Here is a 13,880-nt window from a genome sequence, read left to right as displayed (position 1 = left end):
CACAAACTAAAAGGGCTACATGTTAGGTGACCATTTAGCATAAATTTAAGTATAGTTCTTTGGCTGGTCTATACTCAGGAAAAACTAGCCTTTATTGAAGAAGGGGAAGGAGTTGGAATCCATAACCTAAAATGCAGGTTCACTGTTTCCTTTGCTAATATTCTCAGAATCCTTCCAAACATTATTCTCTTCTAACTCAGAAGATTTTAACCCATAGTTGACAATCCAATTCATACTGCAAATCTAGTTCTCAGGTTTTCCACTGCCTCGTTGAAAGCACAACTCATAACTATTTAGCACGCTGAATAAACAGTCTTGCTTCAGCTCCCACACCACAGCAGTCAACCCAGAAGATTCCTGTGACCTCAAAAAGGGTTGGGACTTTCCCCTCTCAAGCAAGCAATTCTGCAGCAGCAGACACCTGGGGGATACTCTCTAATTTAATTCTGACACTATCTACCTGGGTATGGTCAGATCCTATAGGTTGTAAGGCAAAGCCCCTAAGCCTACTCCAGAACTTCAGATGCCAACCAAAGCCCCTGGTGGTTTTACCCCAGATGGCTTCTAGTGCTAGAGTGATCCAGAGAAGTCAGGAAGGCTCCGGTTTACCAGTTTAGTACAAAGAACTCTGACAGGAGAGGAGATGCCCTGGAGGAAGCCTATGGTAGGAGGCAGACCTCCATCCCTCTCCAGGCTTGCTACTCCAGGAGTCTGCATGTGTCCAGCTACCCTGACGCTCTCAAGACCCAATCCCTTGGTGTTTTTATGGAGGCTTCATTACAGAGGCATGAACTGACTAAATCACTGGCTGTTGGTGACCAACTCAGGTTCAGTCCCTCCTCCTCCCTGCAGGTTGGGGTAGGAGTAAAAGTCCCAAGCCTCTAATTTTGCCAGTTTTTCCAGGGATCAGCCCCATCCTAAAGCTATTAAGGGGCTGGCAGCCATAAATCACATCATTAGCATACAAAGAGACTTACATATCACCGTGAAGATTCTAAGGATTTTAAAGAGCTGTACGCCAGGAAATAAGAACAAGACTAAAAAGCTACTTCAACATATCACACTAAGGAAAAAATTCACATTAAAAAAGCCACAAAACTCAGATAAAATTTATCCTAAAATCCCTTGAAGGAGAGAGCTTGATGTGAAATGCTTAACACAATGGCTAATGTTTAATTAAAGGTGAATAAATATCTGAATTGAATCTAACAATCAAATACAAAACAAGGAATACTTTACTGAAATATTACTTAATCTTTCTATTTCCCTATTTTAAATCAGAAGAGATTAACATCCTTGAAGACAAAACTCTTGGTCATGTCAAATGGCCTTAAAAGACAGCAACTGTGTTTACAAATATGGCCTCTGCAATGCCAGCAGAGTGACAAGTGAACAACTTGTTGACAAAGGTCACCTGGACACCACTCTGCTGGCTCTGGAGCCATTTCAGCTGGGGCCTCACAAGGCGAAAAGGTGCTTTGTTCTACCTGGAAGCAAAGGTTAACCTAGAGGTTTACCTGTTTAGGACAACTGCTGTGTATCTTCTTTCCACAAAAATAATTCCACATAAAATATTGGTAAATGGAGAAGGAAAATTTGTCTCTGGCTTCTCTTTTTCTTCAATTTCTTCATCCTCATCCTCATCCTCAGAATCACTCCAAGACACATAATTGTCCTGGTTCCTGTTGTTGTACCACTCGACACTTTCAAACTGCTGCCGCTCATATGGTTTATATTTGCGCAAGATTTCGAGCAGTTTTATTACTTTAGGAGTCACAAATCTTAGGTCCAGCGAGGCAGGTGAGAAGTGCTCTTCACACAGTGCATGGATTTTCCTCAGAAAAGTGTCTGTAAACAATAGGAACTTCCTGTGCAGCTCCTCTTGCTCATGTTTGATGTACTTCTGAAGTTCCCTCACCATCATGCCAGCTACTTTATCTGCACACCAGGGTCCCAGAACTACCAATACTGCACGACAGTCTGACAGAATCTACCAAAAAAAAAAAGAAAAAGAAAAAAGAAAATGCTAGGCGATATATCATGGCAGCATTTTTACCAGGGTTTAATTGGGACTTAAATCATCCTCAAATGCCCTTCAAAATCAATTTATCGCACCAATATAAATACTGAGGTTAACTCCTTAACTCAGGGGGGACAGACCAATGGTCTTCTTAGCTTCTGCTATTTCATGTATCTATGCATAGAACCATCAAGACATAACATAAAGAGAGAAGATGCAACCGTACCAAGTTAATGAAACCTAGAAAAACTTAACTTTAGATCTGTGAAATTAGTTAGGACTACAATCGAGTCATTTATTTCTTGCCAAATTATGCAGAACTATGTAGTAGAGCAATTTTTCCATCAGCAACTTTTGCTCTTCAAGAAGTAAGGAGCAAAACAATTTTCCTTGAATTTTATCTATGTACACCATTTCTTGGTCTTATATATATATTCCATTACAATGAATATTAAACAGAGTAAGATTATGGGTCAATTTTGGCCAGCCGATAGCCCAGTACTTGTAAAGGTGAAACTGTTCCAAACTCACTGTATAACTGTTCTCTGGTATTATTTCAATGAAAATACCACCACAACTGCAGAGTTCCTTATCTTTAAAATCCCAGCTAAATCTAGAGTCTAATCTTGGAATCTGCTCAGAGTGCCATGCCTCACAACTCCAGCTCAGAGTCCTTACAGCTAGGCTATCACGGAGGAACTGTTAGTTCTACACACCAAGCACAAGACATGCTAAACTGAATATGGACTTAGCAAGAATTCAAAAAATCTTTTAAAAATCTGTGTATCAGCACAGTGGTACATGCCTGGAACTCTAGCTACTCAGGAGGCTGAGGCAGGAGGATCACAAGTTCAAGGCCATCCTGGGCAACTTAATGAGACCCTGTCTCCTAAGAAAAAATAAAAAGGATTGGGGTATAGCTTTGTGACAGAGCACCTCTGGGATGAATCTCCAGTACCAAAAAACAAAAAAACAAACAACAACCAAACAAACAAACAAACACCACAAAAAAGTCAGCATGAGAGAAAGTACAACCCATATTCAATACAATACCAACATCCAAAAATGGCTGCCAACTCTTAGGACAGTGGTCCTCAAACTTCAATGCATCAGGATCACTGGTGGGCTTGTCAAAACCAAAACTCGGTTTTGGGGACCACATCTAGGTTGATTAAGCAGGTGGAGGGGGGCACAACTTGCATTTCTAACAAGCTAGGAAATGGGATATTAGTACCACCCATGTGGAGCTCATTAAGACCACCTCCCTAAAGGCTCTCTCTCAAGCTGTACTACTCAGTACTCAGGATGACAGGCTTATGTCCAGTCCAACACCAGGAAACAGTGGGAGAATTCCTATGTTCAAGGGTTAGAGCAGGAACTAACTCACCTGAACAAAAACAAAACAAAAAATTGGGCTCACTCCTTTCACTTAAATAACCATGCTTTGGAATCTACCTCATCCCTTCAATCAGGGAGGATCAGGCTTAAAAATATACATATCTGGCCAGATGCAGAGGTACAAGCCTTTAATCCCAGCTTCTCAGGAGGTTAAGGCAGAAGGATGGGGTTAGGGACCAGCATGGACAACCCAGCAAGAACCTGTCTTTTTGAAACACCTGTCTCCATATAAAGTAAGAAAGCCTGGGGAATTGTAGCTTAGCAGCAGAACACTTGCCCAGCATGTGTGAGGCCCTGGGTTCAATCCTCAGTACCACAGAAAGTTAATAAGTAAGTAAGTAAGTAAATAAGTAAATAACTATCAGGTAAACTCAATCTTCAATTCAGCATGACATGTTCAATGAAAAATGTCCAAGGAGATAAGATGAGACTTTAAACTAAAATATATAGAAAGCAGCCTCTTGTTTCTAAGAAGCATATCTTATTTCAATATTATAAACAGAAGTTTTTTCATTATACTTTGTATTTGCTTACCTGTTTAGAAATTAAAGTAGAATCTCTTTCTTTTGAATGTACAGATATATTACAGTCATTGATAAAATTAAGTGCTTCCTCTAATTCCATCAGCAGTCTTTCATAAAGCCCACTTCTGTCAATAAATGGTCCACAATCTACCACAATCTCACATGGCTGAGAAGTGTATCTTTAAGATCAGAAACAGGTTGTCAATGTCACAATTAAAAAAAAAAAAAAACTTTAAAAACTTTTTCTAAAACAAGGACAAGAGTATAGATATTAAGAAATATTCTAAAATATTGGCAATGATATAAGTCTATAGGTAGCTATTTTAGTATTTTTCTGTATTACTCAATTTCTCCACAAAAAATGTGTAACATTATTTGCAAACTGGTAGGTCATTGTTTATAATACATTTTCCAAAGGAAGGGAAGAGGAGGGAAAAAGAGAATACAAACCAGGCATCTATCACAATGTGAGCCTTATGCCAGAACTGGCCTAACCTTCATTTTAATCCTCACACAGGATTATGAAGGAAATGAGAGTTCGAAGGCATTCAGTGTTTCTACCAAAACTCAGGATGGCCTTCCTCTAAAAGACTCTTTCATTCAGGCCCCACACTCTTCCCCAAACACCCTCTGCTTCATTTTTAAAAACCAGTAGGACATTACGACCCACGCACATCTAACTAGTTTCAGTTTGTATCTCCATGTGGGCCAGAGGCCGACTCACGGAGAGCCTTCAGAGTGACACTAGGAAGTCCCTTTTATCTGTACCACGTTGGCCTGTTAAGGTCACAAGGAATAATGGCATAAGGCTGGTGTTCAAAGAACTCTGTGGATAGATTTCATTATCATCCCGAGTTTTTCTGGTTTTGTTTTGGGGATTAGATTCCATCATTTGTTCCCTTAGTTATCAGCCAGAATAAGGAACAAAAAATGTTCAAAGTACTCATGAACTCATAACAATTCCTTTTCAGAAGTTGAAACAGAAAAGGGGGGATAAGTCAACGAGGGAAGTTTCTGAAATTAACATTTCCAAAAGTCAATTTTAATTTTTAATGTATCCTCATAAAGGAACCCCCTCCTGGCCCCCAGTTTTCACTCATTTCTGATTTCTTTGGCTCTGTCCTGCCTTTCATAAACTATGAATGGCATGATATCCTACCAGCACACACAATTATTTCACTTCAGAAAGATAGTAAAGACATATTTAAATACTATACTCTTCACTTAACCAAAATCAGAATGCACACTTAACTAAAGTTTGAAAAAATAGGTAAATTAAAAGCCACAAACATTCAAAAATGGCTGCAAACTCCTAGAATCACTTAGTAGTTATTACTTAAATGCTCTAATAGGCTCCTTCTTCCAAAAACTTCCACTACACCAGGCCAAGCAAAAAAATTCAGGTCTGAGAAAAGCACACTTTTTCTTTTTTTTAGGTGTAGATGGACACAACACAATGCCTTTATTTTTATGTGGTGCTGAGGATCGAACCCGGGTCCCGCCCGTGCTAGGCGAGCACTCTGACGAGGAGCCACAATCCCAGCCCCAGCCTTTTACTTCTAATCACAGCTCACACTCAGGAAACTCAAAAACAGAAGAGCCTAAAGGCCACGGGTTTGTATTTCATACAGCATTTGGTCAGCCCAAGTCCAAACTGTTATCTTTCCCTCTTACTCTACGAAGAGAAATTCCCAAATCTCTACTAAATGTCAGGCACACTACAATGTGACATTGAGGATAATGTAAAATGGCACTGACGTGATCATTGAAGAATCCCATGAAACCACTGTCAGTGCCATTTTACACTACAGGGAAGTGACCAGCCTGAGATCGCACAGCTTACAATTAGTGGAGCAAGAAATCAAACCCATGTCTGACTCAAATCCATAACCAGAGAAATCAGTCTTTTTCTATTTATCATAACTACCCTAAAAATCACCAGTTGGGCTGGACATGATGGCAAACACCTGTAATCCCAGTGACTTGGGAAGCTGAGGCAGGAGAATAGCAAGTTTGAGGCCAGCCTCAGGAAATTAATGAGGCTCTAAGTGACTGATTGAGACCCTGTCTCAAAATAAAAAATTCTTAAAAAGGTCTGGGGATGTGATGTGGTTCAGTGGTAAAGTGCCCCTCAGTTCAATCACCGGTACCAAAAAACAAAATCACCACTTGGTAATCTACTTAGGCTTGTTTAAAACTTTATGAACTGCATTAGTTATAATTACCTAAAAACCCATTTCCCTCTAATTTATATATGTTTTCTTCCACCAATTTAAGCACATCATTAAGGTTGTGTGTGTGCATTTCTGTGTGTATATTTCTGAAACTCAAAATAGTAACCTCCTTAAGGAGACAACCCTACAAATCAGAAACAACATCTTTCTCAGAAATCTGCAAATCATTTTAAAAACAAAAGGGTATTTCCAAATATTTTAAAGTATATTGCTCAATCCTCTCAAAAAATTAATGTTCTTTCAAAGTATCCTGTGAGACTCAAGGTCAGAACAACAAAGCACAGCAACAGAGGAGAACCTGTTTTGCTGCCCAGTCTTTAGTGGCCCCGGGGTGGGGAAGGCCTGAGGTTCATGCAATGTCCTCTCTCAAGGCAGATGCGCCTCCACCTGCTGCTCTCTGGGCTAATAAGGTGAGTTTCTGGAACTGGCAAGTACTTACAAAGAACGCTTAGTCTCACTACTTTTAACAGCTGCCTGTTGGCAGATACAAGTGCTGTCCACCAGGCATTACAAAGGATACTAAGGGCTTACTATTAGACATAACTAGTCTCCTAAAGCCAAGCCAATTAGAAGTGCTTACCTGTCTAAGACCACCAGGTCAGTGGCAGTTTCAGCATTACTCTTAAGGATTTTCTCCAGTTTCTGAATCTTTTCTTCTAATTCCTCTGGATCACATTTCCCATTTAAAATGGAAGCAGTTAGTCCCAAAATTCGAGGACATGATGGACAATTTTCACAGAGCTAACATAACAAAAGATACTAACAATAAAGACTTCATTTTGCAAGGCCATGACCAGAGACATTGTCATATGAAAACATCAAAATCACTGAAGGAGACCCTTATGGGTTCACAAAATACATATACAATGGTGTGAGGGGGAAGGAAAGAAAAAAAAAAGAGAGAGAGATAAGTGTCACAGTAGAGTGGATAGAGAATAGTGATGGGAGGGGAGGGGAGAGGAGGAGAGGGGGGGATAGGGAGGGCAGCAGAATAAAACTGACACTAGGATTGCTGTATGTATACACATGGATGTATAACCAATGTGATCCTGCAATCTGTACACGTGGAAAAATGAGAATTCATACCCTATTTGAATCAAATGTATGATATGTCAAGATCATTGTATTGTCTTGAGCAATTAATAAAAAAAAATTGAAAGAGAAAAAAATAAAAAATAATAAATAAAAACCAAAAACCAAAAAAGAAAAAAGAAAAAAAAAATCACTGACAAATACTAAAAAACAATTTGTCTGTGGAAACATCAATATATCAAGAACCGCAAAATTATAGAATTACTGTGGTGTGTTTAAAAGATCTGTTTTTTCAAAAAGTATATCAGATATGCTACAAGATTATTATATGTAATTCATTTGCAGTATAATGTTTAAAACATTATAGATTTATAAAAACATTAATAATCAGTCATTCATTTACTGGAACCAAGTTCTCCATATTGTTAACTAATATTATTAGCTTTTATACCTAAAAGTAAACCTGCATATACTCAAGTTTTATCAGGAATTGTGAGGACTGACAAAAAGTCTAAAAACTTACCTTCATAATTTCTCGATAGGGGTGATCCAGAATGGCAAGATGACACTCATCAAACACCAACAAGTTAATGTCCGACAGTGATAAGAAACCATTTTTCAAAACATTCAAGGCGACATAGCAAGTCATAATGAGAACCTAAAATAAAATTGATATTAATACATCAATATGCCATTTACCTGCTCGGATATACTTATGAGATCAGATCACAGAGCCATTGCATTATATGTGAGGAATAAGAAATTTTTTAGTTGAAAATTAGAACAAAAATTCTAAATGTATAGAATTCCATGCATTGGAACTATAAAGTAAATTAGGAAAACAAGGGCAAAAAATTATGAGAAAAACCTCCTGATAAGAGAGACCTTCAGGTGTTTTAAGGTTCCCATAGCCATATCCTCACTGATAAAATCTGTCAATTAAGTTAAATCATAGAAACATTTCACATGGCTTTTAAATTTCCCCCCACAGAACTGATAAGTTTGTCTGGAAGTCCGAATGTCCGTTCATAGTCTACAGTTCTGTGGACCATAGGGCTTTATTTATAAGGCTTTAGTCCATTATATGAGATAAAAGTATGCTATGGGCTGTTTAAAGTTAGTTAGGAAGCATCTCTTAATCACTCTATGTCACCAGTGTCACACACAAAAGGCCCTCAGCATAGGCTGGCTACTTGACAAAGCATGGACCTCAGAGGGAGTATCCATCAAAGATCCAAAGCCCTCAACCAAAAAATTTCTCCAGTCAATACATTTAACTAAAGAGCAGTCTCCTGAAAGCAGGTTATCTGCAAGTCAGAAACAGGTCACTCGAACTTGTGTGTTTCAAGTAAGTAAAAGTCAAGGAAAGCAGTTTCTTTTCTACATATTAAAAGCAACACAAATTAGTAACTTGGTTTCTTTTCAGATGAGCCTTACAATGAAAGGGCTGGTCCCTAGGCTGAGAAGAAGCAGGAAAGTGAAATTTTCAAGCCTAATTCAGACAATCAAGGCTACAGGTCATTTTATAAACCAAGTCAAGTACTTGTAGGATTTATAAAATGAAATTTCTCTATAAGTCTTACCTGGTGCTTAGTAAACTCTTGGTTCCATCTCTCTTTTGTCCAAGACGCATTTACTTCTAGGTTTGAGTATTCCCCAACCTTGAGATCGGAATGAGTTCTGACAGCTGACACTTGTTGAGCAACCTGGTTTGCTGAGTACAAATATAACACTCCATGTAAGTATAAGAAACTTTGCTTCATTGGCTTTCTGGTCTACTAATATTAAGACAGTCACAGAAACACTCATGGTCATCCATCACACTTAGCCACCAGTTTTTAAACAGCCCAATTCATAATCCAGTATCAAAATCCCCTCCAACAGGCACTTAGCAAGACTCCCCACGTGGCCCTCTGCCACTCACTCCAGGGGCCCTTACATCACCTTGCTTCGTTATGGTAGATTCCCTCCAACCTCAGACTTTCCCTTCCAGGCTGGAGTGGCAACCACTTTAGATCCACCCCTTCTGCCCTCAACAACACCAGGCATTTTCACCAAGAAATAAGACAGTCTCATGTGTACTCAGAACAGAGCTATGCCGACAGCATCAAAAGCAAGGATGAGGAGTGGAGTGGTCCTTCAGGAGTCTATTAGCTTAGATGCATACTTGATATTTTTAATTTTGATATATAATCTCAAACATATAAAACCAGTATTTTAAACTCATACTGAGTATCTAAGAGCATATAACTTTCTTCCTATAACTGGGCATAGCCAAATCACAAATCAAAAAGATATCCAAGCATCTTTTAACATATTTTGTGAGGCTAAAACATAAAGGATGAAAATGACTATAAAGGATGAAAATGACATATAAATTATGTTCCAAAAGCTAATTCATTCAAAAGACATACAACAATAAAACAAATCAGAGAAATACTATAAAGAAAATATTTCTGCTAGCAGAGCTTCAACAAGCACATTTGTCAAACTCTCTTCACTTACCTTAAGTTACCTTCACTTAACATCGAAAGAGATACTCTGCTTAAACATAAAACTCTCTTCCAATCTCTTACACACCATTTGATAAAATAAATTTTTATTACCAGAGTTGACCAAGAATACGGTCCTTTTTCCATTTCTGTTGAAATCTCCCCTGATCTGATAGGACAGCTCTTTAGTGAGTAGTACTGCAATAAATGTCTTCCCTGAGCCAGTGTTCAAACAGACGATGGTATTATGATCCAGAGCTGCTTCAAGCAGTTCAACCTAGAAATACGGTGGAAAACAAGATTATACATTTCCTAACCTAAAGACAAAATTTAGAAAATTAGATTTTTAAATTAGGAAAGTTCGGTATTTTCTAAAATTTTCCTCTAGTATTTTCCCCAAAATAAACTTGTCTACACCTTTATATAAGAATAACAGAGGAATAAAATGCCTGCAATACATAACTATGCTGTATAAACAGATGCTGAAATGGCATTTAATTTAAGAACTATTTTTGCACAGACTACTTCGACAGAATAATACAACTGACTAAACTCACAGTAACTGTGCTTCTGCCCATGCACAACTGAGCACTAGGAAACCAACCTCAGCTCCTGCCCAGCTCATTAGGAGAGACACGCCCAAATGGACATTAAGGAACAGTGAGGTTACAGGGGGATGTGGGGGTGAGGAATTTCATAAATAGAACAAATCAATTACCCAGCAGACGTTAGAAAAGAAAAGGACTATTAAGAACAAAAGTGTTTCAAATGAGAAAATTAATCAGAAGAGGGAGGCTTGAAAGGGTAAATGAGTTTTATAAGTTGTGTCAACTATATGCTAATTTATTCCATTTTAGTGAAAAATGCTCCAGTATTAGTGTTTTCATTAGTACCTGATATTTTCTTGGCGTATAAATGTTATCATGAATTGCTTCTTGTTGCCATGGCAGTCCAAAGAAAGGACCCATTGGTGAGGAAGCAGGGGTCATGAGCTGCAGGCCTGCCATGCTGAGGGGTTGCAAAGCAGGGCTTTTCATTCATCCAGTGTTTCTTTCATTGCATTTTTGTCCTAGCACAGCTTACTACAAAAGGGAAAAAGAATACCATTACACAACCATGCAGGGTTAAAACAAAAGAAAGCATGGAAACAAGAGAAACATCAGAATATCACTCCTAGGGGCCATTTCAAACTCTTCCTAGAGTTGTTTTAGTTTTCTCTTGATCTAAGAAGATCATTTTAAAAGTCAAGCAAGCATTCTATATGTGATCCAGCAAACCTCTACTGAGAAACTTTTCTAAAAGAATGAATCAGACTTCTGCACAGTTTTAAGTACTTGAACAGGTGTTGCTGCATTATTACTTAAAACAAGAAATAACTTTAAAATCAATTCATTGAAAATTAGCTGAATGAATGATGGTGTAGCTACCTGTATTCTAATTCTTAAATCCATTAAGATTATTATATTACTGAAATAGAACATACTACACCTTTAAAAGAAAATATGCACAGCATAATGCCTTATTAAAGATACTTGTATATATAACATATGTAAATATATACAAATATATTATCAGTAAATCTCTATGATGTTATCGATAAGATAACGACACAATATAACGGAAGGACTTAATACTGTGCCCACACCACAAAAGAGATTACAACACCTCACCCAATGATGTCATTTTATCAAAAGGCCTTGAATGCAGATGTTCACTCAGTTGACAATCTACCACACTACAGAACTGACCGATGATTTAGATATGTATCTTTAAAACTATATATACCCCAGATAAATTAAAATAAAGAATGCCATTCTGTGAAATGAAAATTTTTTCAAATTACCTAAGCACTCTTGCATATCTCATAGTTTTTATACAAATTTCATTATGTAAAATGATAAAGTAAAAATTGAGTCTTTTTTTTTTTTTTTTTTTTACAGAAGGCTAGGGTTTCAAATCTGTGTGAGAAAGTTCATCAATAGGCAGGACTGACTTGCCCCTTAGATGGGTATGTCCTCCCTTATCCTGCTTAAGGGTTCATTGCTGTCACTCTGAAACTGAAAGGAGAATCCAGATCTTCTTTCTCTGACAAACAAAACCTGTGACTCTTCCTAACATGTTAAATTTATAACCAGGGTACAAAAATGTGATTAAGTTGTTGTACCTAATCCAACAAGAAGCCTCAAGTATAGTTTCTTTCATGCCTAGGCACAATACCAAATTCTGATTGACAAAAATTCAACATCCAGGGCTGGGGCTGTGGCTCAGTGGTAGAGCACTTGCCTAGCATGTGTGAGGCCCTGGGTTCAATTCTCAGCATCATATTAAAAAAAAAATAAAATAAAGGTATCGTGTTCAACTATAACTAAAAATATATATATATAAAAATTCAACATCCAGCCAGTACAAAGTGCCATCTCAAGGATGTGGCTTGGGACACCTCAAGCTGCAGACCACAACAGGGCAGGGCCTACAGAGCACAGGGGTCTCACCATCTTTCTCAGAGGAAGGTGCAGGCACAGTAAGAGCGCTTCAAGAGGCATTAACAAGCAGCTATATTCCCCAGATCAACAAAACTATGTTCCTTACGAGAAGTAATCTGCTCACTAGCTGCTGAACCAAAGCCCCAACAGCCACTGCTTCTGCTCCACACCTGGCATCTACTTCTTCAAACCCTTCAGGCCCTCAAGACATGCAGTTCAACTCTTTTCTCAGCAAAAGAGGCTAAGAACCCCATGCAGAAGTCTAGTTCACCTAACTCCCAGAGACCAACATGCCACTCTGAAGGTCCCAGACTAAGGCAGGTGCCACCTTCCACCCCCTCATCCCCACCACGTCCGTCCTCTGATACCTCTCTATCCTTCACGACTGCAGTTGCACCCTATCCAGGGCTGTGTGCCCATTAATGCCTGATACCTCACTTTTTACTCCACAACATTAAGCCAGGTCTGTGGAGGACATGGTGGGACATGTCAGAGAAGAGCCCAAGCTTGGTGAGGGAAGACAAAAGGAAGCAGAAAAGAGGGTGGTGCCACAGTGCCGACCACTCTCCCATTCCCTCCCCGGTCCAAACAACAGGTGCATCCAGGAGCCAGCTGTGTCCCCTCGTCTCTACAGGACCCTTTCTTCTCATATAGACATCATATAACAATGACATATAACTCCAGAAAAATAGTCAACAGTGTTGAGTAATGTTGTTTTTTAAAGGGGAAAGAGACTATATTCTTCAATAATGTCAATAATGTCAATGCCAAAAAAGAAAGAAAAAATAAGAAAATATTGGGAGAAAGAAAGCTCTAAGAGGCATGATAACTAACTGCTGAAATACCTAATACACGGGATCTCACACTGAAGGAGAACAGTGCCATAAAGAACTTTCTTTTACAGTTGAAATTGCTTAAAGATGAAGAGTGTGATACGTTGGAAGAGTGTTTTGATATAGTTAACTGTTTATGATCAAGCTAATTAACCCATCCATCTCTTCATATAGTTACCATTTTGGGTAACTATATGAAGTTACCTAAAAGTACTCTCAGCAAATTCTAGTGTAAACGCATACAGTATTATTAACTACAGTCGTGACTCACCTTGTACTTAACATTTCTAGAACTTAGTCATTCTACAAGACTAAAACTTTGTATCTTCTGATTGATACCATCCTTTCCCCCCAGCACCCTAGTAACCATCATTCTCTGCTTCTAAGAAGCCTACTAAAATCCTCCATTTCAAGAGAGATCATGCAGCATTTGTCTTGCTGAGCCTGGCTTAGTTTACTTAGCATACGGTCCTCCATGTTCACCTGTTTTATTGCAAATGGCAGGATGTTCTTCTTTTTCAGGGATAAATATTCGTGTGTGTGTGTGTGTGTGTGTGTGTGTGTGTGTGTGTATTCCCACTCATTTGCTGACAGACACTTAGGTTGTTTCAATATCTTGGCTACTGTGAATATGTTGCAATCAATCTTCAAGTGCAGGGATCTCAGAGGTATTCCTTTCTTTCATTCATTAAGGACATTATTGAATCCATTTAAAATCTTGTAGATAACAGCAATGTTAAAATTCCTGATGCTGATAATTGCACTGTAGTTCCTTATTCTTAGGAAACCCATATCAAGTATTTAGGGGTAAAGGACCATGATGTATGGAACTTGTTCTCAAATTATTCAGAAAAAGAACGTACA

At 38.4% G+C, this 13,880-nt stretch overlaps 1 protein-coding gene across 5 annotated transcripts in view; it reads right to left on the bottom strand.

Annotated features, from left to right (window-relative positions):
* Dicer1 (dicer 1, ribonuclease III) overlaps positions 1-13,880 on the bottom strand; it is a 69,984-nt gene that overhangs the window by 36,130 nt on the left and 19,974 nt on the right. For 3 of the 5 annotated variants that reach the window (XM_077800068.1, XM_077800072.1, XM_026411786.2), the window contains 6 exons: positions 9,815-9,977; positions 8,792-8,922; positions 7,732-7,866; positions 6,757-6,917; positions 3,953-4,121; positions 1,518-1,990 (listed from right to left, as the gene is read on the bottom strand). In XM_077800068.1, the coding sequence (XP_077656194.1) occupies positions 1,518-1,990; positions 3,953-4,121; positions 6,757-6,917; positions 7,732-7,866; positions 8,792-8,922; positions 9,815-9,977 (1,232 nt within the window). Of the gene's footprint in view, positions 1-1,517; positions 1,991-3,952; positions 4,122-6,756; positions 6,918-7,731; positions 7,867-8,791; positions 8,923-9,814; positions 9,978-10,593; positions 10,783-13,880 lie in introns of all 5 variants that reach the window. The other 2 variants (XM_077800071.1, XM_077800069.1) reach the window with 1 other exon arrangement.

The sequence above is a fragment of the Urocitellus parryii genome, chromosome 6 (genome assembly GCF_045843805.1).
Source record: "Urocitellus parryii isolate mUroPar1 chromosome 6, mUroPar1.hap1, whole genome shotgun sequence".
In the NCBI taxonomy this organism is placed as follows: Eukaryota; Metazoa; Chordata; class Mammalia; order Rodentia; family Sciuridae; genus Urocitellus; species Urocitellus parryii.
Note: the sequence above shows the minus strand (reverse complement) of the source record. Positions and strands in the feature narration are given on the sequence as shown.